The 26,296-nt window shown below is 42.9% G+C and overlaps 1 protein-coding gene across 1 annotated transcript in view; it reads left to right on the plus strand.

Moving 5' to 3' along the window:
• Positions 1-26,296, plus strand: part of LOC147701759 (uncharacterized) — a 546,044-nt gene that overhangs the window by 176,127 nt on the left and 343,621 nt on the right. Inside the window, exons 5-6 of the mRNA XM_086930377.1 lie at positions 7,482-7,709; positions 16,750-16,806. Of these exons, the coding sequence (XP_086786503.1) occupies positions 7,482-7,709; positions 16,750-16,806 (285 nt within the window). The remainder of the gene's footprint in view (positions 1-7,481; positions 7,710-16,749; positions 16,807-26,296) is intronic.

Raw genomic sequence — 26,296 nt, forward strand, 5'->3', positions numbered from 1 at the left:
GCAGCCCTGTCTGGTACCCCTCTGTATTTGTACTAAGTCCGACACGAGTCCCATGGTACTAATACGGGCCGTAGGTTGCAAATACAATGTCTGCACGGATTTTATGAATTCAGGGCCAAACCACCTTCGCTTCATTACGTCCCATATAAAGCACCATGAGACCCGGTCAAAAGCCTTTTCGGCATCCAATAGAATTAAGCATAATGGCTCCTGGGTAACATTAACAAAATCAAATAAAGTAATCACCCGACGAACATGATCCGCCGTTCCACGGTGCGGAATAAACCCATGCTGTATAGTGGAAACTAGATTGGTAATTACCCTAGACAACCTATTCGCAAGAATCTTCAAGTAAATTTTTCCATCCGCATTTAAAAGCGAAATAGGACGGTAAGACCCAGCAAGGTTCGCAGGTTTTCCTTTTTTGTGAAAAACCACAATGCATGCTTTGCTCCAGCTCCCCTTTCTGCGCATTTCTCATCGTCTCTAGAAGATCTGTTTTTAAAACAGAGAAAAAGGTCTTATAAATTTCCACAGGGAGCTTATCGGGCCCTGCCGCCTTTCCCCTGGCTAATCCATTAACTGCCATTTCAAGTTCCTCTGCCGTAATAGTTGCCTCTAGGCTTTCTCTTTCATCCTCAAGTAAATCTACCGTGCAATATCGCCCGATAAGTAAAGTAGCACTATTTATGTCATATTCATCTCCTTTGTACAATGATTCGTAAAATTGTCTAAAGATCTCTAATATTCCAGTTTCGTTGTCTACTAAATTTCCTCTTAGATCTAGCAAATTATCTATCCGTTGTGATGCTTCACTTGACCTTAATTTCTGAGCTAAACATCTGCCACTTGCTTCCCCATACTCATACTGTATTTGTTGTTTAATAAAGAAATGTTTTGCACTTTCCTGCGACCATTTAAGATTTATCTTCGCTTTAAGCCTAGCTACTGCCGTCATCTGATCATTTATATCCGCCCCTAACCGTATACTCTGCGTTAATGATTCCTCAGCCTTTGCTAATTCTTGATGAAGTTCTTGAAGTTTTATCGCCTGCTGCTTTTGATTATATAATCCAAAGCTCAGGGCCTCACCCCTGAATGCTGCTTTGAAACAGTCCCAAACATTGCCCACACTGCTTGTTCCTCGATTAATAAAGAAAAATGTTTCAATCCACTGTTTCATATAATCAGTGAATTGTTGTTCTAGTAATAACTTACGATCAAAAGAGTATGGCCTCGGTCTTTTAGCAGTTACTAAGTCCATTATAGATAAAACCACTGGTCCATGATCAGACGTGATTCGAGGATACATTTGAATAACAGCAAATTTAAGCAGTACCTGAGGAAGGAAAAAGTAATCCAGACGTACTAGCTTGCGATGGGGGAAGGAAAAAAATGTATACCCAGGAGCTGTTCCCCTTAAAAAAGCCCATGCATCTACCAGCACATGTGCCATGATTAATGCCTGTAATGCCCTAAACACACGTGGCTTCCGCCCGCTGTACTTTGCTCTTTATTGCAGAGAATGTTCGGGGCTAAGTTTATATTTAAGTCACCACACAAAATCAACGGTGTAGGCCAAGTAGCTAGCTCGACATTTAAATACTCCAAGGTTGATGCTTCATCAAGATTTGCTCCATAGACTACACAGACAGTAAAATTAACCAGGCCTACAACACATTCAGTGATTGCCCATCTACCTAAATCATCAACTATAGTTCTGCCGGTTTTGCCTATATGATTCTTTCCCAAAATTGCTACCCCTCTTGATGAGCCCAGATATTTTGTACAAGCAATAAGATTGAACCCCAGCTCTTCGAGCAACCGACGTTTTGACCCTACTATATGTGTCTCTTGGAGACAAATTATATCGCAAAAAAGAGCCCTTAATTCCTGTGCTACCCGTCTTCTTTTATCTATTGAATTTAGCCCCCTAACATTCAGTGTACCTATCCTAATTCCCCTACCTGCCATTTAATTAAATCAAATCTAGCTGGACAAGCTCCCTTTATTAATTGAAAAATAGCGATCTTTCTACCAGAGTGACTCATTTCCGACCAATTTTCATGTATTATTTTATGTTTTTCCCCTCCTTCCCCAACTTTGCCCCCCCCCTCCACCCCAGAACCCCTTGCCCCCTTCCCCCCACCCCTCACACCCATTATGAGGCTTAAGGACCATGTCCTCAGTGATGTCGAGGCGCTCTGACCGCCCCCCCTCCCAGTGACCTTCCTCCAAACTCTTATACACCATTTTCCCTCCCTCTCTTCTTATTAGTTGGTATTCCAACATACCCTATACAGATATAGAGAACAATCTATCTGTTATCCTATCTTTCTCCCAATCCTAAACGATAAATTCACGTCATTTCTAAAACTTTCATCCACTCGGTGAGATATCTATTACATTATCAATAGTACATTGTTCAATACACCTCCTTCCAGCTTATGCAATTTCATCATTGCTAAAAAAAAAAAAAGAAGAAAAAAAAAGAAAAGAAAAGGAAGGACAGAGTATCCGTCTATGTCTCAGAGAAAACCTTTGCACATACTTTATGCATATTTCATGGAAGAAAGGGAAAACAGTGACAAAGAAGAGAACTAGAAATTACCATGTGGTGACTACCCCCATTCCATCAACAGTAAACAAAATCTAATATACTCATAGAGCAATGTGCTCATTGTAACTATAACATATACTTTCATTTTTTAGGACTGTTCCCAAGACCCGTTAGGAACTCCTGTGCTGCCCTAGCGGAAGTGAAATACCTAGTGTGTCCTTTGAGAATAACCTTTAACTTGGACGGGTTGAGCAAAAAGACCTGAGCTCCTTTGGCTTGTAAAGGAGCTATCAATTTACCCAATTGCCATCGTTCAGTTACAGTTACAGGGTAAAAATCAGGGCGGACAAAAAACTCACAGCCCATACCGCTCCTTTTTCTCCCAGGGCGTGCTAAATCATAAAGTGCTTCATGTAACAGATAATTATTCAAACATATCAGTATTGCCCTGGGATATGGATTCTGTTCAGCCTGCTGTTCATTTCCATGTTGACGCATCATGAACGGGAATCTGTGTGCTCGTATTATTTCGGTTTCCCAGTTCCATGAACTCAGTTCCGGAAAGGCTTCTTTGAACAGCTGTATGATAAATTTACGCGGTTCTGACCCTTCTCTTTTTATCGCTATGCCCAATACGCGTAAATTATTACGGCGTTCAGGGTTCTCAAAATCAGTGAGTTTCCAGTCAATATCCACTTTAGATTTCTCAAGAATTTCTATAGATGTTTGCTGTTTCACAAGAGAGTCCTCCGCCGAGGAAACCCTTTCTTCTACTTCAACCACATGAGTGGTTGTTTCTGCACATGTCTTTACCAAGCGCCGTACAGTATTTTGAAGCTTCCTTACGGCTCCCTGTGTACGCAACCCCTCAGCTTTTGTTTCACTTCTATGTGCCATGATGGTTTTATAAATCAAACCGAGAGTGACTGAGTCTTCTTCAAAGTCCTCGTCCAAGTTAAGTTGGGCTAGAGGAGATTCTCGCTCTTGTTGCGAATTTACACCAGTTTCCCCAATTTTTCTCAGTGTCCTGAGGTAAAGATTGCCCAAATTCATCCAGATCATCCTGATCGTTATCATCAGGGATATCCCCCCATTCCCCTAGATTACTGGAACTATCCAAGACTTGCTCTTTATCGGATACAGTTTTTAGGTCTGACATTGAATAGAATTTACCATCTGAGCCAGCATACTCTGATTCTGCTCCCTTCTCCGTACACTGCAGGACAATGTCAAATCCTGACTGGAAGTCGCCTTCCTCCGTGACCGGCATCGTAGTTACTATTATTGGGATTACATTTTCTCCTCTTTCAGGCCCATTTTCATTTCTATCATGATTGCTATCTGGAGTAGCCGTAAGAATATCAGAACTTGGGTGTAGCACATTAGAAGGTATTCCAACGACTTCATCCTCATTTTCAGCCACATATCCCAGATCTGTCTCAGTTGCAACTTTAGCCTTTACTGCACGTTTTTATCGAAAATTGCTGGGATAGTCTTTTGCTTTACAGGTGTCTCCAAATCCAGCGATACATTTTGAGTGAGACTCTGATTTAGATTCTGGCGCTGGAGGGCCCCTTGTACAGGTGCTGCAGTCGGACCTTTATGAGTACTGGTATTATCAGAAGTAGCACTCTCAGTACTGACTACAACCGATTTGGTAGGAACATTGCCTTTTATCACTCCTTTCGTTACATTTCCCTTAGTTTTAGGGGCATTGTCAGCAGTATCTACACTTGCACTGCCCTCTGTAGCACTTCCAACAGGTGTGTCAGCCGCCACTCCCCCCTTGTTTCTGGCAGTGCCCCTTCCCTTCGGCGACATTCTTACCAGAACTCGTGTCTCTTGATTTTTCACAGGGAATCCGGGGGTTGTGAAATCTGCGTGCAGACTCTTAGACCGTAGGCTACAAAGTATCAAGCCCTTCTGAATGTCTTATAATTGTTTTGTGTTTTTTTTTCTTTCATTATCCACTTGTCTGCAGCCCACTCGGCACGGCCAAAGCTGCTCCAAGCTACTCGAGAACTGCTGACAATGCTGGCACAGGGGTCAACGCGCCGGAGCTACACGCCCAGAGCTACCGGCGTCTAAGACGTGGATAGAGCAGCTGGGGCTGGTATCAGAGGCATCCAAAGCACTCAGCCTCCGCGTTCAGCCCCGTCTCTCACACCTCCCCCAAGCCGAGTCAATCAGTCGGTGGCTCACGCTCAACGTCCAGCTGCAAAAAATCCTTGCCTATGACCGGCTCCAACGCCGACCAGCCGCCAATCTCCGGGAAACCTCACTACGAGAAGCCTGTACAAGCGAACCACCGTTGTTAGTACAATTTAATAGTGGTCAAGTCCAGATAGATCACAGACTCAAGCCTTATGTGTTCATATTATTCAACAAGAAAGGCTTATTATATTTTAAAACACACTCAAATGTATTGGGCTTCTTGATCGAGGTCTCCCCTAAAGTTGCTTTACTTGGGATCCTGGATGATTTGGGTGGCCCCCAGAGTGAGCAAGCCCTGGTAGGTATGAGAGCGCTATTGGTTAAAAGAGACATTGCCACATTGCCAAATACTGGGAGAGGCCAAATACCCCCCACTGGGAAACTGGAGAAATGGCATTTACTGCTGTGCTAAGCTGGAAAAGCATTGCTACATAGCATGCAGGTGCCCAATGAAACATTCCAGGTTATGGAGAAAATGATGGCCGGACTATGGGATGGAGCGGGGGGGGGGGGGGGCAGAGATAAATGATGGGGTATAGGGATTTCTTTGTACAACTCCAGAAGGGTTTCTTCGAGGGCCTGCAATGTGTGTACTCTCTTTGTATTGTTATTGAAAATCTAATAGAGTGTTGTTATTAAAAAATAAAACTTCAAACACCTGGACCCTGAATCACATTTGGTGTCTGGGTAAGGACTATAAGAAGGGGAGGCTGAGTTCCCAAAAATGTGACATCTGCCAAGCAGCCAGACGGGCATTTTAGGAGAAGAAGCTCTGCAAAACTCCTGCCTATGACCAGGACTGGGAGCCAAGGCAGGCTGGTCTCCCTGCTAGGTGAGGGAACATCACCCAGGGAAACCGAGACCACCTGCTCTGGAGCGTGGAGCACCCGATCCTGTCTTCTTGTCAAGACCAGTGTGCTCTGTGAGAAAGAGGAGAGCATAGGAGGGAGCAAGGTCCACTGGGGAGCCCTACCATGAGGAATACCTGTGTGAGGTGTGGGAATTCGACTGTGCACTGATTGCACCATCACCCATGTGCAGGATTGTTTTTGGTGACCCCTGCATGCCAGAAAAGGGCTTCTGTAGACTTAACAATCGGTGGAGTGCCGTTTGGGTCTTGCTGCACCCATACTGCTGTACTTTGGTGATCCCGTATGCCATAGGGGGTCACCGGTAAAGTACCATTTCAAGGTGTGCCAAGACTTATGACCATCTGGGCTGCGGAGCTGAGGCTGGAAAAGCCTGTGCCCATATCACCACATTCCTTGGCAACCCCATATGTCAGGAGGGGCTGCCGGTACCAACGTTGCCAAAGGATATAAGCGCTGCCCGAAAGGGAGACTAAGGCTATGACTCGCTGGTTGCACCAGCACAGCGAGGGCACTGCCCTTGATTCACTGTGGAGGACAGCGGAGATGCTGTGGATGACGTTGCATCCTCACTAGATCCAGTCGGGAAAAGAACCTCCCACCCCCACCTATACAGAATAGTTAACTTATGTCTTCGTGTGTGGGGAGCTGCTCTGAAATCTGCGAGACCTACTGTAGAGCCACTCAGAAGAGAGAGCATGTGCCACCTGGTACTTCCGTGTGGGCCGCAAGCAACCTGACTTCTCCTAGATGGGCAAGAGTTGTGGATGCATTGCTGACTTCTTCCAGGCTGTGAGATTGGGTAAGACATGAAATGGGTCATTTGGGCCTTCACTGCTAATGGTGCTGCAGCACCATAGACACTTTTTGCTAAATTCCTAAAGAGTCAAAGGGAGAACTCCTGAGTACGGCCTAATAGTTTGCATTCCCCAATGTGGCCACTAGAGAATGGGGACTAACCTAGCACACTTTACATAAAAGAGTGTGGGAAAGGGATTTGCCTAATTACAGCTAGAGCCCAGACCTCAAGGAGGATTGTATTGTTGCTTCTCAATGTTGTACTTCATTGCGTGTTTAGAGTAAGAAATAAAATATTAGGTTTCTTTTAAAAATCAAGTGTTTGGCTGGATTTTGCTTTATTGTTCATACTGTTTACACTTAGAGTTATGAGTTGTGTTCCTTGACCTGCATTTACATCCCCCCGAAGGGAGACTTGACTGCTCGTCCATAGCTACCACTGAGAATCAGGTGCAGAAGAAGTACTTGGACCAGTTGCTCGGGACCCATAATAGGCTGGGCCCCAGGACATCAGGAATAAAGGGTCTAAACCACCACGGTTGTGCCAGTAGCCCCTGCGTGCCCCGTGGGATCTGAAAGGGGTTCCGACAGTGTTGAAACATAAAATTCTCTCATAAGCATTCCATGCATCACCATTCCCAAATGAGATAAAGCACATTACTTTTGATGTGAATGATACTCTTTTGAAAATGCGATTGCAAAATGATGGTCCCCCTTCACATACGTGTGGAAAATGTATTAGTAGACTTGTGAGGATAAGGGTATACATCAAGTACAAGGGAAGAGACTATACTAGACAACGGTTCTATGGCAAATCCCCGCTACCAAGGACTCCACAACCTTAGATGACTTTTTTAGCTTCCATTTGACCAGGTTTTACCATAAACTAAAACATTTGTATTTAATATGTGTTCTCTTTCACGTACCTTCTGTACTGAACAAGAAGCTTTATTCTACATAGTCATAGAGAACTCGGTCTCCTCCAGTAGCTCAGCGTTTTTCCTACTAATTCTGCTAATATCCTGTCTATTCTACCCTAGGATTGATGGGAATTGCTGGTGTGGTACACAGCGAGTTAAGAAACTGCGGGGGTCACATGAAAGCTTCGATGCTAATAAAGATCCTGCAGGACAAGTATCAGGTGAATTTGGAGAAACTGTGCCAGGACTACTTCTTCGAGAACGTGCTTGACATATTGAAGCAAGTGCCGAACATTACAATTTCAACATCACAAGCATCTGAAAAAAGTATCATCAAGCTTCTCTCAGGTACATATGCTTACACAAGAATGATGACGATCTTCTGTGATTTGGCCTTCTATAAATAACCTCCAATGAGCACGTGATCAATAACTTTTGTCTTTTTGGTGTGTGTTGCACAAAACCTAATAGTTTTATTAGTCTTGATTTCGTTTTTTTTGCAAAACACAAGAAAGAAGTTAATCAAATCATCATAATCAAAAATCTATACGAGTGTGTAGATGTAGTGTGTAGATGGATCGTATGCATCGTTTGCATTATGACTTCCAACACGCTTTGTACAAAATACAAAACTGTACTAAAGTCTGAGCAGTGGATACTACCTGTCGTTTGTAAAACAAAGTTAGAGTGGGTAGACTTCAGCGACAACTTGTGATTCTATTGTTAAACTTGTTACTATATCTATATCAAACCAAAGTGGAACTGCGTTATGTGACATATATTAGGTCCAGTACAACTGCCATCTCAGAATTTGCTTATCTTCCTAGGTCCAAATAAGTTATCTGGTGATGATATGTAACTGGACAATTATTTTCTAAATAATTTCAGAATGTTGATGTAGCATGCAAACATTGGTTGTACAGCAATTTTGCTTTATGTCAGTGTTCTGGACAACCGAAAGGACAGAACATGTGGAAAATAAAAGTACGGACAAAGAAAAAAAATAAAAACGGGCGTTTACCAGTTAGCATCTATGCACTTGGCTCTTCTTAAAATGCAAGTACTCTATAGTTTATGTCCTGAAGAAGTAAAGGTAAACAGGTAAAACTGTGGTGGGACGACAATAAATACATATAGCTAGCAGCTTTGAGGATTGGGGCAAGGGTCTTGTCCATTTTGTTGTACCATTTGAGGTGTTCATGTAAATCATTAAGGTATGTTTGAGAGAATTTATCGGAAAAATGTAAAATATATTTATATATGAATCATCTAATTCATGAACGGCTAAGAGAAGTTGGATTTCCAATGTTAAATATGATTGCCCGAGACATAGTTTCTACTGTCGGACATCTGGCTGTTCACAAACAAACAAACCAGGCTCTGCCTGTTAGCTAAGCTGAATAAGTCTTGCTGTGTGAAAACAAAAAAAAACTTTTGCTGCAACACCCTAATAGGAAGTACACAGACTCAATCACCCAGGTCTCAATTTTTTTTTTAGAAAAAGGTTGCAGGGGATATGAGTGGCACAATTCCCTTTTCCCCAAAAAAGATTAAAATGCAGTACAAGGTAGTTCAAAAATATTGCATAGTGCCGATAAGCACGTTTTTGGTAATCAATAGGTCTGGCTACAAAGTCTACTTGTCACCCGATGTCATGTGTTCACCATAGAAAGAGCTTCAAAAAGCACTGAGTTGAAAGGGGCTTTAGGTCCATTCAAATATCGTTTTTATTGAGTACATTTGATTGGGCAGAAATTGTATGCTTGTCCTAAGAAAAAGTGCTTGTTCCACTCCTATTGCTCCAGAAGGGTTTCCTTACACCCAAGATGGCCACTGTGAGCCTTTGAATAATGAGGCCACTTATAGCCTTGCACCCATCAAAGTCCTCTCACCCAAAAAATAAGGCCCTCCTACCTCATGGTTTTCCTTGGAACTTATTTCTTTAAAGAAGGGGTGTAAAGACTTGGAGTGACTCCAGCTATAACATGAAGGCTAAAGAATTGTGTGAAACAGTGCTGAAGCTTTACCACAAGACAATTAACCGCATTGCTGCGGCGGCTTTTCCAGCTGGGTGCGGCAATTTTCAAAAAGTCGCGTTACATGACGAGCTCAGCTCGTCATCAGCATTCGACCGCCGTAGCTGATGACGATCTCAGCTCGTCATCAGCAGCGAAGAGGTTAAAACCGCTCAGTGCGCATTCTTTGCAGGACCAATTTAGTTGGGTAACAAATCATCACAAGAAATTTTCTTCAAAATTGCAAAATGTATTTTGAATTCTAAAGCTTGCCGCCCCACAATGTTTCCCTCCTCTGACCTTAGTGATAAGCTTTCAGAACTTTTTGAGGAAATGATCAAAATAATCTGTGCTGTCCTAGCTGCACCCCGACGGCAATATCTCCTAAAATGAATGACAGTGAGGACCGGCTAACAAGCGTAATTTCCTGGTTTTTGTCAAAATTACTTCCAAGAACAAATCATTCATGGCCTCTCACAATGCAAATCCGGGTGATCTGGAGTTCCTGTGTCTACTAGCTATTCTTAGCATAGTTAGTGAGGCTATCCCTCCGGTGTTCTAGCAACTTTTGAGCTATTCACTGGACTCAGCAAGAGTATCTCTCTGCTAGAAAGGGGCCAAAGTGGTCTCTCTCTCCTAACAAATCCGTTGGCCAATCCGGCGGTCTTGCACAATTTCTGTCCCATATACTTGCTAACTGCAGCCTCCAGATTCCTGGAAAAAGTAATCAATGCCGAGCTGTCTTCGTATCTCGAAGACAAATCTCTCCCCCATTACACTCAGTCAGGTTTCCGTCAACATGGTATTCAGACAAAATGTCGAAGTAAAGATATCAACATGTCAAAATATTGTATACAAAATATTGTGATATGGAAATATTGTTAGCAAGAATACCGTTGTCAAGAATATTGATATTAGTATAAATAATATCAATATTTTAACTTTATCAAAGTTATTGATATCGTTTGCAAAAATGTAGTTGCTTGAAATATTGTATTTTAATTATTGTTATGTATTTTAAATCAAATTATGTAATTTATTTGTACAATTATTGTTCATGGTTTTTAATATGTTTGTTACAATTTTGTTTGTTACATTTTTATTTTTTATTAAATTAAATTTAATTAATTGTTGGGCTTTTTAGTGCTGTAGTGGGCTGTGGGTTTTTAGGGTTATAGGGTGGGAAGCAGTTTAATTATGATACAATAATTATTACAATAGAATACTTTTTTATTTATTAATATTGATTGGTTTGATATTTATTCATGTTAATTGTGCTATTCTTTTCAATTTACATTTGATGTGTGGGTTGTGGGATTTATGGAGGTAAACTAGTGGTAAAGGTTGGGAAGTAATTTATTTTTAATTAAGTAATAATTCGTTGTTATTAATTCATTAATTGATCATTTTTTAGGTGCAGGTTGTAGGGCTTATAGGGGTGAAGGGTGGGATATTATTTATTTTTAATTAATAAATATTTGTTAATTATTATTAATTAATTGCTTATTATGTTAATTGTGTAATTGAATTGTTTAGGTACTGGTTGTGGGGTTTATAGGAGTATAGGGTGAGAAGTATTTTATTGTTTAATCAATTAATAATTAATTGTAAATTAATATTAATTAATTGATAATTATGTTAATTGTTTTATTATTTAAGGTGTGGGTTGTTGTGTTTATAGAGGTAATGGTCGGGGAGAAAATAATTAAAACCAATTAATAATTAATTGTTAAATACTATACATTATTTTAATTGTGTAATTACATTTTTTATGTTTTATTTTAGCTGCGAGTTGTGGGGTTTATAGGGGCAAAGGGTCTAAAGTTAATTAATTTTAATGAATTTATATTTGTTTTTTAATTAATACATTTGTTTACTTGATAATTAATTAGTGTACGCTAATTGTTCAATTAATTTTTGTATTTAGGATTTTAGATTTGGGTGGTCGGTTTGTTAGTGGTAGGAGGTGGGAAGTAAATACATTTTAAGTAATTCATAACTACTTTTTTTATTAATATGAAATATTAAATGATAATCAATATGATGATGTGTAGATAATTTTCTGTTAAATATTAGGAGTGGGTTGTGTGTTTTATGGGGTATATTGTGGAAAGTGAATTAATTGTAATTAATGATAATTATTATTTAATTAATGATAATTAGTTTGTTGAAAAATATTTATATTAATAGTGTAAATATTTTGCTTTTTAAAGTTATGTTTTAGGTGCTGGTTGTAAGTTTTGTGGGTTTTTGGAAAATAACAAACTAATTCCTAAATGAATAAGTTATTTTTATGAAAATTATTTTTGTATTTTTTTATAATAATTGTAGTTTTGTTTACTATATTTCTTTATGTACTTAATTTTATTTTGTTCAAGATATTTTGGGGCCCATTACGATGTTGGTCAGAGTTTCCTGTGAATCATCAATATAAAAAAAAACCCTGTCCCTTTTTTTGATATTGATGATTTATGAGTGGAGGGCAACCCTGGTCTTCTTTTTCCTCTAGGCTCCTGTGTGAAACAGAGTTTCCTGTGACCAACACTGTGGCGGAAATGGGACCGACCGACCTCCGGTTGGCGGTCCTGACTGCCTAATTATAATGCGACCGCACATGGTGCGTTCGCGTTCGCCCATTTCGCTGTGGTAGCTTGTGTTACAGATGTAAACCGGCCGTAACACAAGCTCCCATAGACAAATGGCAGATTATGTCAATCCCTGCACTCCATGGCAGGCACCTCAATGTGCCTGCCACAAGATGCAGGGATTAACAGGGGGGCACCATAGGTGCCCCCTTGGCCCCCAATCGGAGCCTCAAGGGAAAGGGCACCATGCTAGGAGCCCCAAAGCACGCTTTCCGACAGGGTTTCCATGGAAACCCTGACGGAAACCATGCATCGCAATCCAGACGGTGTAAACCTCCATCCATATGGATTACGGGCCAGTTCTGTTTGGCTGACGGGTTCCTTGAGCCTGTCGGAAGCCAGCCAGAATGACCGGACGGTTTCAATTCTGACCAGCTGTATCGTAATAAGCCGGTCGGAATTAAAACCAACATCGTAATCAGCCCTTTTTTTGTTTTTATTGCTGCATTGACTGGAGTAGGAATAGTAAATGTTACCCTGCTTCAATCCAACACTTTTCCTACCGTTGTCCTGACTGCAGTGGGAATAGTACATTTTACCCCTCTGTAATTCAACACTTTCCCTACTGTTGTACTGACTGGAGTGGGAATTGTATATTTTACCCCGCAGCAATCTAACACTTTCCCTATTGTTTTACTGACTGGAGTGGGAATAGTACATTTTACCCCTCCCCAATCCAACACTTTCCATACTGTGTACTGACTCGAGTGGGAATAGTACATTTTACCCCTTCGTAATCCAACACTTTCCATTCTGTTGTACTGACTGGAGTGGGAATAGTAAATGTTATCCATCCGCTATCCAACACTTTCCCTACTGTTGTATTGACTGGAGTGGGAATAGTACATTTTACCCCTCTGCTATCTCAACACTTTCCCTACTGTTCTACTGACTGGAGTCTAAATATTAAATGTTACCCCTTGGCAATCCACCACTTTCCCTAATGTTGCATTTACTGGAGGGAGATTTGTAAATTTTGACCAGTTTGATTATTTTTGCTTTTTATGAAGGGGGAGTAGTAAATGTTTTATATATTTAACATATTTGTTTGGGTGGTTTTGAATGAATTGTAATGGGAATAATATATGTATTAAATTGTATATTTTATTTTGTATTTTTATAAATGTATATTATTATATTTTTGTCAAAATCATATTTTTCATTATAAATTTTTTAATGGGTAGAATTTTTTTTGCTGAATTTGAAGTTGTTTACTTTTCTAATTTCATTTTATTTGTTAGTTCTTTAAAGATTTTATATTATTGGTGTTTTTAAAGTATTTTTGTATTTTTATATATTATTTATATACGTGTGTTTAATTTGTTTTAATTACGTTTGTTTATTACATTTGTTAAGATATATTTTAATTCTATTTTATTTTTATTATTAATGTTACTATTCAATATATTTAATATTCTAGTATATAGATATTTAAAAACAATATTTGATACAACAATATCTATTATAATGATATTATTCCCCTGATGTTTTTGTACTTACCATTATAAGTACAGGATGATGATAAATTTGGTCACAATATTTTGGTCACAATAATTTGGTAAGGAGATGTTTTGGGGATCGATATTCTGTCAGTGAACCGGTGTCCTTATTTTACTGGATTATTATATGGCATTTAATAGGGTAAGACTCCACATTTTACTACAGCATCTCTCTGAGGTAGGTATCTGCCGGACAGCTTTGAGATGGTTAAAACAATTTCTAGTAGAGTTGGGATAAGAAGTGTGGCTTACCTCCTACATAAAAGTGCCCTAGTGCTCTTCTCCGAGCCCAAAGCTATTCAACATCTACTTGGCACCCCTGACTAAATAATTCAAACCCCATGACCCTCTCTTATGCTGGCAACACTCACCTGCTCCTGACAGTCAATCCCTCTTCTTCTAATATAGCTGAGGTCCTTCAAAGGACTGCTTTTCTGCACTCGTTTAGAGAGAACCACCTGCTATGTAATGCTGAATAAACTGTGATCCTTCTGTTTGGCCATGTGAGGGAGCTATGTTTGTAAAGCTGCTGGTCTAAGGACTTGCCTCTCCTTTCTGGTGCGTCTTCAAAAGCCAGAAATCTGGGTGTAAAATAGGTGGCAAGCTGTCTTTTTCACCTCCGATCATCTCTATGGCTGTCACTTGTTTTAATTTACTCAGATCCCTTTAGGATGTTTTTGGATCTTCTGCCTCTAAAGACGGTTAGGAATGGGTTCATGCTCTAATAACTTTGCAACTTTGTATTTGGGCCCCTTAACACATTGACCAGGAAACTCATATTGGTTCAAAATCTTATCTTTGACATCCCTCAGAGGATGCACATCTTTCATCATCTTTAAGAGCTGCACTGGCTACCCGCCAAGACCTTTCTATCATACATTGGTTCTTCTATATGTGGGGTCCTTAGTACCTCATTGGGAGAGTGTAATGTAATGTAATGTAGTGCTTATAAAGCACAAACTGCCACTCCCACAGGAGCCTCCTTGCGCTTTCAGAAAACGAGCTGTAAAAAATTAGAGCCAAGATAAGGGAAAAGCATGAGACGTCAGATGCTCCGTAGATCTATGTATTTAGGGCCTTTCTAAACTGCACTTCAGATTCCATTGCTCTGAGTTTATTTGGCATAAACTTCCACGTCCTTGCCCCTAACACCGTGGCTGATTTCCCTGTCCTGGTTTTAAGTTTGAAGCTTGGCAGTTTGAGCAGATTTGCTGAGGTGGATCTAAGTGTCCTCATTGTCGTGTATGGCGTAAATCTTGTGGAAAGATAGACAGGCCCTAGCCGGCAAATTGCTCTAAAAGTCGTCAGCAGTAGTTTAAACAAAATTCTTTTATGTCCCAGGAGCCAATGAAGAGTCTTCAGGGCGGCAGAAGCAGACGTTCTACGAGGGAGCCCTAAGACCAATCTGGCCACTGCATGTTGTACTACCTGTACTCTCCTCAGGGTTGCTTTATTAGTCCCTGCCAGGAGACTATTACAGTAGTATAGCCGCAAGAGTATTATAGCCACTGCCACTGTTTTCCTTGCGCCAAGTGGAATCAGGTCAAAGAATTTTTTCAGGGTTTTAATTAAGCCAAAACATTGTTGCAACGAATGAAGGACTTTTCCTCATCTTGCTGATAACTCTTAGGGTTCGAGAATACTAAATAGGAGCAAAGCTGTAGTGTTATTCTATTATTTTAGGTTGCGAGTTAGTATTAATTTTTAATTCTGAAGGGTTTCCTAGCACAGTTGCAGGTAATGTATCATGTGTTTATGAAAATATCTTACTTGTTGTAATTTTTACTTCATTTCACACCATGTCATGAGCGTGACTTTCACTGACTGAATACCTGTAAAAGTGCCTTATTTGTGATGTGTGCCGATGCTTTCTGCCTATTCTGTGAAGTAAGCTAAAGAACGATGATTGATTCAACCCAAATTTGTGACTTGGGTGAGTATCTGAAAAGTTTCCCCCCTCCGCCCATCATCTCCATCATCTCCTTGTGTTTGATTTGTTCACCCTACGGTGGCTGGGTATGCCCAGACGTGGGTCTCTTTCTCACTTTTCCACTGGATTCAAGCTAGCCTGGCTAATGATGGCTGTTAGCCTGAACCCGGTCCCAGGATGCTTGTTCCTGGTCCAGGGAAGACATGGCTTGGCAGTTTGGGCTGGACTGTTCCCATGAGGCACAGAGTCAGACTCAAGACTGATTTGCATATATGTCTGTGACAGGGGATGAGTGTCTATAAAGTTTCAGCGCTCCATCCATCATCTTATGTTTGCTTTCTGCCTACTCTTCCAAGGCAGATTTCATGTCGAACCTCTTTCTCACTTTCTACTGAGATAGTTTATAGACCTTTCTTTCCTTTCATACAGACCAGTCTCCATGTTGAACTGTTATTTGATTTCTGTACTTGAAATATTTTTTACTCTACCTTTTTATTCTGAAGGCTGACTTTTGCTGAAATCTTTTACTATTTATGAGCTATATTGATGCTGATTTAAACTGACTAATTACCTTTTTGCGCTTTTTAATGCTTCTTAATTTTGAACAATCCTTCATGTTTTTGAGTTGGAAAATTGTCCTGCATGGATTTACAATATTTGACTTCGGCCATGGTCCTTTGGAAGTCACATGGCCCTAGTCCTAAGTATCGGCCGTTTGATAATTTATTGGTGCAGTATTAACTGTCATGTTCATAGTACAGTATGCGAAGCAAGATCGTTTGCTAATGGTCAGTATAATTGCATCCTTTGTGACTCTCTACAATTCAATCCACAACGCCCATTAGTGATCAGTGGCACCACAGCCTTTTTTTATATGCCATTTTATACGTAATTAGAAACCTCATGTATCATTTTATTGGTTACATCATGTTACATTATCATTCATGAGACACACACCCAATTAGCGATGGTGTTCTTGTAATTTCATACAGTCTCTTTGTCCCTTATAGCCCCATACCCGTCCCCTACGTTGCACCTCTCTCGTATGTGCTGCTTTGTTCTTTGCTCATATGCTCCTTGAGCGTTGTCACTCTCTGGCCTCTGCATCTGTGTTTTGAACAGCCTTCAGGTGCCAAAGTCTGGACATGTTTGATCTTGCAATGCAGTTACAAAAACACCATTAACATGCTATAAAAAAATGAAACTAAATACGTAATTATTTGTAAACAATTTAAAATGAACGTTTGTAATGGGTTTAGATGTTTAATTGTTCACCTGTTTTCTATCATCCTAACAAAGGTGCTGCACGACACCAGTTGTTCCAGAAGATTCAGTTGAAAGATTGCAAGGTGGAAGGTAAGGAGTGTCACATTCAACAATTAGAACTTACCACTCTTTATGGTTAAGTTTCTCTAAAATTATCTTTATTGTTTAAAGTGTCTCATGCTGATCCTAAAAACAGTTGGTACAGTGTATTGTATGGTTGAATTACATACAAATTTAACAAATGAAACTGGGCTCTTTCATATCAAGGCCCACTAATATAGCCTTAGAGCCCAATGTAGCTGGCTCTACTGTCCAGTAAAGGCCCGCTCCAGCAATCCACTCGGGCCTTTAACAAGGGATAGGGCCTTTGATGACCAGCAGAGCCTGCTACGGAGGGCTCTAAGGTTATTAGAACATTCTGACCCTAGTGGGCAGAATGTTCTAAATTGTAAAAACAAATGCCTCTTGGAGTCTGAGAGAGTTTAAATCCCCTCGGGCTCCGGAGGTCTTTGTTCACAGCAATAGCTGTGAAATGAAAACAAACATTGGAAAGTTGCTCTTCCGGCTTCTACCAGCCAGAAGAAAGCCATTTTCTTTAATGGAGCGCTCAACATTCCAATGTTCTAATATCTCTCAAGGCTCCGTGCCATTCACAGCTTTTTTCACTTGCACACAAACTCTGGCTGCGGGTTTTGCGCTCAACTCCACCACAATTAAAGCAACTAATCCAACCTATTAATTCTACTAGGCTTACCATTGAATACACAAAAACTGGCTTTGTTTGTATGGTTACAAAACTGAGATTCTTCTCATAATGATGAACAAATATCACCATCGGATTTTTGCTTGGCTAAAGTCCTTTGACGTCCTCCGCAACCTTATCTAAAGCTCACATACTAGGGGGATGTTTATGATGTCGGTCAAAAGCCTCCGACCGCTAGTCGGAAACTTTCCGACCACAGTAGGAGGCTTTCCGACTGACACAGTTAGTTTATGGTCCGACCGCCAAATTACGATGTTGGCGGTTGGACCGTAAACAGCTGGTTATTCCGATGCTATTCCGACCTGCTCTTGGAGTCTTCCGGCCGGTCGGACCCGCACCGTAATCCCCTTTGGATGAAGTTTCGGATGTCGGGATTATGATGTCGGTTTCGGACAGCCTTTCTGTGCTGGCCCTTCTGACACAGAAAGGCTATTGAAAAGTGACTTTGGTCACCCCTATCAGACCCCCCTTGCCTCCATGGCCTGTGGTTGGTGGCTGAGGGGTTTCCTAGGGTGCCCCCTGTAAATCCTTGAACTATGTGGCAGACACCATGGAGTGCCTACCACAGGGTGCATGGTTTTCCACACACCCCCCATTTCTTTATAGGAGCCTTTATTACTGCTGGTTTACGGCCATAGCAAAAGCTCCAATAGACAAATGGGAGTATGCGACCAAACGGTGTTCGGTCGCATCGTAATGAGGCTGTCAGAACCACTGACCAGAGGTTGATTAGTCCCATTTCCGCCACGTGTCGGTCGGAGGAAACTCCCACCAACATCATTTTAGGCCCCTAGGTGTTCTGTCTGACTGTGAGCTTTCCTTTCTACCACATATTAGTAAGTACGTAAGTTTATTTACCTTCGATTTGTTAAAACCACTACATAGAAAGGTTTTGACCTATCCGTCATACAAGACATTAAAAGGCCTTAATATAATGAGTAAATCCTAAATTGCATTCCATTGTTACAAATAAATCTCTTTTAAGTCTGATACAAGATAATTCCCTAGTTACATAGTTTGTTTGCAGATTTCCTTTCATAGATAAGACCCTTACTGACATAAAAAACGAGCACAGAGATTTATGAAACATTGCATGGAAATAAACAACTATTATACAGGATCTACAAACTGCTTAATATAAACCACTCTTAAAAAACATTCCCTTACTACTCATAAATCTCCTTTTTGTCCATTATGTAATAATCTCCTATGTACATAATGTTAAATTGCACATTTACCTTTGATTAAGACCCTCACTGGATCAATGATGGAAAAAAAGCCAATATGCCTTTGTTGTGTCCATTATAAACCCAGCTATTATACAAGAATTTCAAGTGCTTAATGTAGATAATTCCTAGAGACATTACCTTATTATATCTCCTTATATCAGTTATCCAGTATTCTCCTTAATTGTATAGAGTTCAATGCACATTTCCCTTATTAATTAAAAACCCTGGCAGGCATCAATGAAGGAGTCCATTAACTTGCACGTTTCACTTATTAATCAAGATCGTAACTGGCATTCATGTTTGCATAAGAGGCCCATAGGACTCATTACGCCCATTAAACCCCCGGGTATAGGGGTTTACATGATACATTTCTCTTATTATTAAAGGCCCTCACTCGTATCCAAGATAACATGGGAGTGCCAGTAACAAGGTTGATTAGTGTTTAAAGTGCTCCGTGCTTGGTTGTCTTAGGAATTCAATGGCCATTAATGAGTCCAAACTAGTTCCGCCTAAGGCAAGTATCTTAATCCACTTGTTTGGGCGGACATTCATTGTTTTGTATCTGTTTTAATGTATCTTGCTGTTCAGCTGCCACCGCTTTCATACATTTTAAGAAACACCCAGAGAGTTGGCATGATTCCCCTTTTAAAGAGCATAAGACGGTATCCCTGCAGAATCTAATATTTAAAGCTTGAAATATCAGAAGTAGTCATTGTAACCTCAAGAAGATTTGTCTATTGCAAATTCATATTACATGGGTTAAAGATTTGTCTGATTGGGCACACAATCTGCAATGTTTACTGACTTCTCCATTGATACGGCTGTACCAGTGACATCTTAATGGGATCAGACTGAACTGCAATCTCGTGCAGTACGGTGAGGGATACTCAGGTAGTAGGACACCTGTGGTATATAGGTCTACCACCCAGCTACAATGGGGGCTTAGATTTTGAGAGCCTCACATCTTGCTCAGATAACATGGAGTTTGCATTCTTCATTAGAAGCTAGAAAGGGTTGCTCTGATAAAGGCTTCAGCCTACAATATTCTCATAAAGCCAGATAGGAAAGTACCACACACTGAGTTTGGCTCCTGAAGTTACTTCCAGAGTAATGGTTTTATTGTACTGATGTTAGCTAATTGTAATTTTAAGCCATATGATACATATCTTATGCATAACACCAGATCCTGGCCGGTTACATTGAACTCCATGCTGATTGGGATTTGCTGGTAAAGTCTGGAAGGGCAAATAGGCGGCTATAGCATATACATTGCCGAATATCTAACTAGGTGAATAGTTGGTCTTTAAACATGTTTACTCCATAAGAGATAATAGGCATCACTTAACACCCTACAACCAACAGCAATGCTCTTGTGTTTTCACAAGTCAAGTTATTTTTTAGGCAACCCGATGTACACATCAGATGTTTAACCATTGTCTTGAGCACTGCATCTTGTGCCCCTTTGCCACCTCATTCATCTAGGTGCACACCTAGATGTTTGAAGAACCTGCAGATTAATATTGCCACCAAATCTGCCTTCCATCACCTTGTTGCTGCAGGCGTACTTCCCCTCTTGCACTTACCTCAACAATATTGCTATTATCTTTGCTATTGTGATCTTTCCCCTTGACTATCACAAATTGTAAATCAGTTACTAAACTCCACAGTGCCCAAAGACATGCAAACCGACTTCTCTTTTGCCTGATTCACTTGACCAAATCACTCCCACCCTAAAAGCCCACCACTGTAAAGGGAAAGCACTCTGCTTCATCCATAAAGTGCCGAATGTCAGGGTGCCTGTCCATATGTCCAAATCTCCCAAGTACCACCCCTACAGAATCTAAGATCCATGAACCAGAAACTACTCTTGATCTGCCTGTCCCACCTCAAGACATTTGAAAATAGAAACCTTGACACCCTGGGATCTTCCATCTCAAATACATTCCCATCGCATCTAAGCCCATGACTTTCTGAGATTCAAGAAGCTCGTAAAACCCCATCTTTTTTATAAGGCCCATAGGCTGCCACCACTTGACACCCCTGCAGTTGGCTGCTTGAAAATCTTTGATCTGGGACAGTTTGTGAAACCCCTAAAACCAGCCACTCCATATAAGTCCCAAACTTGGATTCTTCATTAGGCTTTTACATCTTCATTTCATATTATCCAATACATTTGAGGCCCCTTGCTAAAATGTAACATTCTATTTATTCCTATTGTTATCTGATAGATAGCACTCTGAGGCTATCTGCAGTTGCTTAGAAACATCTCAACACCTCAGTATGAACATTTAATATATGGGAAGCAATAAGAGAAAAGAAAAGAAAACTGAAAATGATTGGCATTCTGAGACAACAATCTTTTGCTCACTCTTCCCTTAGATTTTTTGGCTCTTTTCCAAACCCTATTTTTGCTGGCCATAGAACCATATGCATTTTACCCCTGCTAAACAGTGATTGTGCTCCTCCCTTCAACATGAAGAAATGGGTATACTCTTGATTGGAATATTTAACTTACCTACATGTCCCTAGTATATGATACCCACAAGGTACCCACGGCTCTCCTCATTTCGTGTCGACGGGCCCTCCGATCCCGAATGATTTTCTTCGATCGGAAGGAGGCACAGGCTGCATAGGTCGACTCGTTGTGTTCTGGCGAGAGACAGAGGTTGCAGACCTCGTGATGGTCGTTATGAGGGAATTTTGCTCGACATACCAGGCATCTTTTGAATGGAGTTCTGTCCATGAGGCGTTGGCCGCACGGCGCCGATAGGCCCAACGGCCCGCGTCGACGCACCGGAATGTAGCTGGTGATGTCGAAAAGTCTATTCGATGTCGAAATAAGTTTAGCTAAAGTTTCTCGCTTCGAAATTGCAGAAAAAGTCTTTTCTAGCCGGAGCAGAAAACTTTCATCTGAACCCAGTGGCAGAAAAAAACAATCTGAGGATGGAGTCGATGACCATGGGCAGTATTGTCCAAGGGAGGGGTCACCTATCTCGTGACTACAAAGACTTCTTCCAAGAAGACAACAACCTGCAATCATCCGAGCCCAACACCAGGTGGCGATCTATTGCTAAGTGTAGGACTCTGCAGCTCTACATTCCAAGAACAGATGCATACTGGTAAGTAGCATTTTCCTTTTGCCTACCACTACAGTGGCAATGCAAACATGACTGCCGGTCTAGTCAGTAGCCTTGCTATGTAGGCTTATACTGCAAATTCAACCTGTAAAAATACCCCCTATTGACAGGCCTGAAACTCTCCTTTTCAATGTTAATAAGTCACCCCTAAGTAACCTTTTCTGCCCATCAATCCAGGGGGCCTGATATTTAAAGACGTTCAAAGTTTAATGTTGAAAATGTTGAAAATATCCTTAGAGTGACTACCAAGTCAAAGCTATTTTTACTGTAACAGGGTTGGCTGTCCCATAGGAAGGCATTTGGATACAATAGTAACTTCAATAAATGTTATCTCCACCCAGAAAACAGCAAGATAAGTATTTCAAAGACTCTTGTTAATAGATACACAAAATCCAATTACTGGTGAGTCAAATATTAACTATTATAGAAAGGGTGAACATTATCTTTTACCTGCCTAAAGCCTCTAGAGGCCTTTCTTTAGGTTTTCAACTGTAACGTGGCAGTTTGATGGCTTCCCTGTGATGCGTTGTGAACTGCTCCCAGGATAGGTACAATGGACCTTGGTTGTAGGGAAGAATTGTCGTGCCCTTGACAGGATGGCCTGAAGGCTGCTCCCAGGCACTAGATGCACTGCAAAGTGAGGATGTAGCTCATGCCTGGGCTGCTTCCCTTTTGTCCTTCTAGTCAGTCATGCACCAACCTGGAGGGAGGCGGAGCTGGCCTGGAACTGGTTTAGATTGACTACTTGTGTGGGGCTGTGAGCATTCTGTTTGACATTAAATTGTCAATTCCTGGTAAAGTGACCTCTCAGGGAAAAGCTGATGAGAGACTCTGCAATTGCAAAACAGAGGGCCCGCGTGGATCTTCCCCATCTTGAGGCGACTGTACCAGATCTCACTGACAAATCCGTGACCACTCCCACTCCTTGTACGCTTAAACTCTATCATCATGTCAGCAGCGGAAAAGACCTTGCTTAAGCTGTGCTGGTGCAGCTATTACTTTGCTTTGCGGAGAAGGCTGGGACACCCCTTGTGGTGCAGCTTTGGCAAAGCGTATTGCAGCTTGTCCACCCCATAGATATCATAGATATTGTAGACCTCTTTGCCCTCCTACTATACTTCCCTCTACTTGGTGGACCCTCCTTCTACACCAGATCAAGAAGATACATTACTTGTCCCATTTTGTTTCCATACTTATCAGAAGAGGGTCATGACCTCTTAGCAGTTCACAGAGGAGGAGGCTGCTGAGGCCATTGCTGCACTCCTTACATGCAAGTCCCTGGGGAGGATTTATTTCCAGGGTAATTTTACAAGACTGGTGCACTCCTCCTGGTACCCACTCTTGAGAGGCAACAGCTGTGGTTTCAATGGGGGCAATATCAAATAAAGCAAGTATTACCCTCCTCCTTAAGGAACATCAACACCGGCTTGAATGTTCCACTTACCGCTGGTATTGTTGCTTAATGTTGTCTCAGGTAGGCTTGTCCCGAGTAGTTTCAACTGCAATCACCTTGGAACATCGTCTGTGGCAGATAAAGGATAAACCTGAGGAGATGATAGAGCTAGCACTGGAGATGGAGACAGCATTTGATCGGGTGGAGTAGCCATACCGGTTTCACATTGTGTCATAAACGTTCATGGGGATGATTTCATGTTTAAAGTGAGGCTCCTTTATAATTAGAAATCAGCGGAGAACTTGTGTTGGGCTTCCTTTCAGCCTCTATCCAGATTGGCTGGGGCACCAAACAGCCCTTTCTCCCCGCTCCTATTTCCATTGGCCCCGGAGCCCTTCGTTGCAGCACTCTGCCTTTCTCGAGATGTAAAGGGCATACCCTGGCAACTGATTAAGTAAAAGCCCCGAAATATACAGAAGACTTATTGTTCCTCGTCTCTCACCTACAGAGTTGCTTTGCTGCGGTCATGTCCATCACCTCCCTCAACACATCAGAGCGTCCTCCTCACTTCTTGAGTTCTGCAAGAAGCTGAAGACCTGGCTTTTTATATAAGCTCCTTGGGAAGACACCTACACACCTTGCCCTAGCACCTGGATACCCTCTCAGGACTGCTCTCCTCGCTGCAACCAATGACATCTGCATGCTACTCGACCAGGGACACGCTGCAGAGGCTGGCACCCAGCAGACATGTTGCTGGACCCTTGGGTGGAGAGCCACCCACTCTCCTGGGCCTGCAACAATGCACATCCTGGGCGAGGTGCTAGGTCTCCTCCTCCAGGTTGGGCAGGGGGAAGCTTCAAAGGCATGCCGCCTCTGTGAGCTTCTCCAGAAAGTTTGCTGTACTCAGCATCTGGCCCCCACCAGTCCTGACCCCCACTCTGGTGGGAAGACTGGCGGAAAAACTACGTCAGGAAGGGGGGGGTGCCAGCCTATGCTAACCCCACCCCTCAGGTGGGGGAGACGAGGTGAAGCACGACCCAGGGCTCCGGCCATCTTGAAGATGGGGAGCCCTGCCCAATCACAGCTAGGCTCCTGCCCCACTCCCACAGGAGAGGAGCAAGCTGGGGGGTGTACCCACCCCAGGACAGGGACCTATTGGTGCCTGCCATTGCCCTTCCTGTAACGCCCCTAAATTCAGTATTTAGGGGCTCCCTGAACCTTCCTTCCTCAGATCCCTATAAGAAAAGAAGAAAGAAGGCCAAGAGGAAGAGGACCTGCCGCGCAGCTGCTAACAACAGGACAACAACAACTGACTTGACCCCAGCCCTACAGGCCTGTTGATCCTGGAACCTGCTCCTGCCTAAATCCCGGCGACTCCTGCGGACAGCAACCTTGGGACACCCATAGGACCTGCCTGCCTTGACCCTCTTGAAGACTGGGACTTCCATCAGCAGAGGCTCTGCTGCAACAACCCCCCTGGTGCCAGCCAGGAAGCTCCGGACCAGCCCACTCTGCACCCGCCGAGCCCGGCCCGTGCCCGAGTGATCCAAGACCACGAGGACGTCCCCCCGGCGACTGGGACCCGAAGTCCAGTGCCCAAAGACCCTCCTTGACGAACCAGACAATGCCTACAGACTCAGAACCAGGGCCCACCCCAACCGCAACCAGCTAAGGGTAAGCTTTTCCGACACCCAAAGACACCCCTGCACCCGGCGCCCTACAGCCCCCTGTGCCTCCCTTTGGGGTACCTACCTGTGCTCCAAGATCCCAATTTACCTCTCGAAGTGCTGGTCACCCCTGGAGAGTCTCCGAACCGGAGCCTGCAGCCTTTGTTCCCTTTTTGGGTTTCGCCTGCCGAAGGCTGCGCTCTGAGCAGCTTTTCGGTATAGGCGAAATCCATTGTTTACAAAAAGGACTTCAGGAACGTCCCTCGGCTCCCATTGGCTAGCTCCATAAATGGAGGCTAGCCATTGGGAGCCGGATCTGTCCGTCAAGGCCGGACCAGATTCGGGGGCGTTCCCGCGATTTTTTACCTCTCCACCCACTTCTGTTCGTCATCACGGCGGTGGGTGTGTTTTATTTTTTTTTTCGAGTCGGCCTGTTTTCTTCTTTTTCCAAGTGTTTGTTGTTGGAGTTGGCAGCAAGATTCGAGTTCCCACGAAGCGATCAGTTAAGGAGCATTTTGTTTATAAATGTGTTTTCACTTTTTAAGTTTACGTTTTTTGTCCGCACCCCCCCCCTCCCGCTCTCCGTGCGCCGTTCACGCCCCCCCCCTCCCTCCGGCTGTCCTGTGCCCGTTCCCGCCCCCCTCCCGCTGTCCGTGTGCTCGTGGTGCTTGTTCTCCCCTGTGAGAGGGGGTGGACGAGAGCAGAAGTGTAGGCTGTGTAAGCCAGACAGCCCTGGCAGCCTGCCAGCGTGCGAGCCCCCTGTCTCCCGCTGCCCACCCAGCCAACCAGAGAGCCCATGCGTGTTCACATGCCCCGGAGTTCCCAGACAAAGAACGGTTCACCCCCTCCCCCACCCTGCAATATCCCGACAAAGCCAGCGAGGGGGGGCAGCCGGCACCTGAGTGGACTGTGCAGCTCCAGGGTTTATGGGTAGGTAGGTCCCTTCTTCACCTTCCTCTGTGTGTGCTGGGCTGTGTGGCTGTGCAGGCAGGCAGGCGCTGGGGAGAAGCCTGCCACTGCTGCCTGGGTCCTCCCCCTGCCGGGAGGAGGGGGAGCCCCGATCACCCCCCATCCATCTCTGGAGAGCTCTGCTGCTCCGGAGATGGGGGCGGGGAGGGATGCAGCCTGCACGGCCACGGAGAAGTGATGGGGTGCAGGCTGGCTCTGTGAGCTTAGATCTGGATTGTGTTTCCGTGTCGCACGTTGTGCTTCCTCCCCGTGTCCGGAGCACACTGTCTTTTGGGGGATGGCACTTTCTTCCTGAGTTGGTAAGGCTTGCTGAACATGGGGTGAGAGTTCTTATTCGTGGATGTACTTTTTGTGCATGTTCGTTTTGTTTTACTTGCGTGGGGACGCAGCTGCCGGTGCCTCGAAGTGCCATTTAAACTGCT

The sequence above is a fragment of the Lissotriton vulgaris genome, chromosome 7 (assembly GCF_964263255.1).
Source record: "Lissotriton vulgaris chromosome 7, aLisVul1.2, whole genome shotgun sequence".
NCBI lineage: Eukaryota > Metazoa > Chordata > Amphibia > Caudata > Salamandridae > Lissotriton > Lissotriton vulgaris.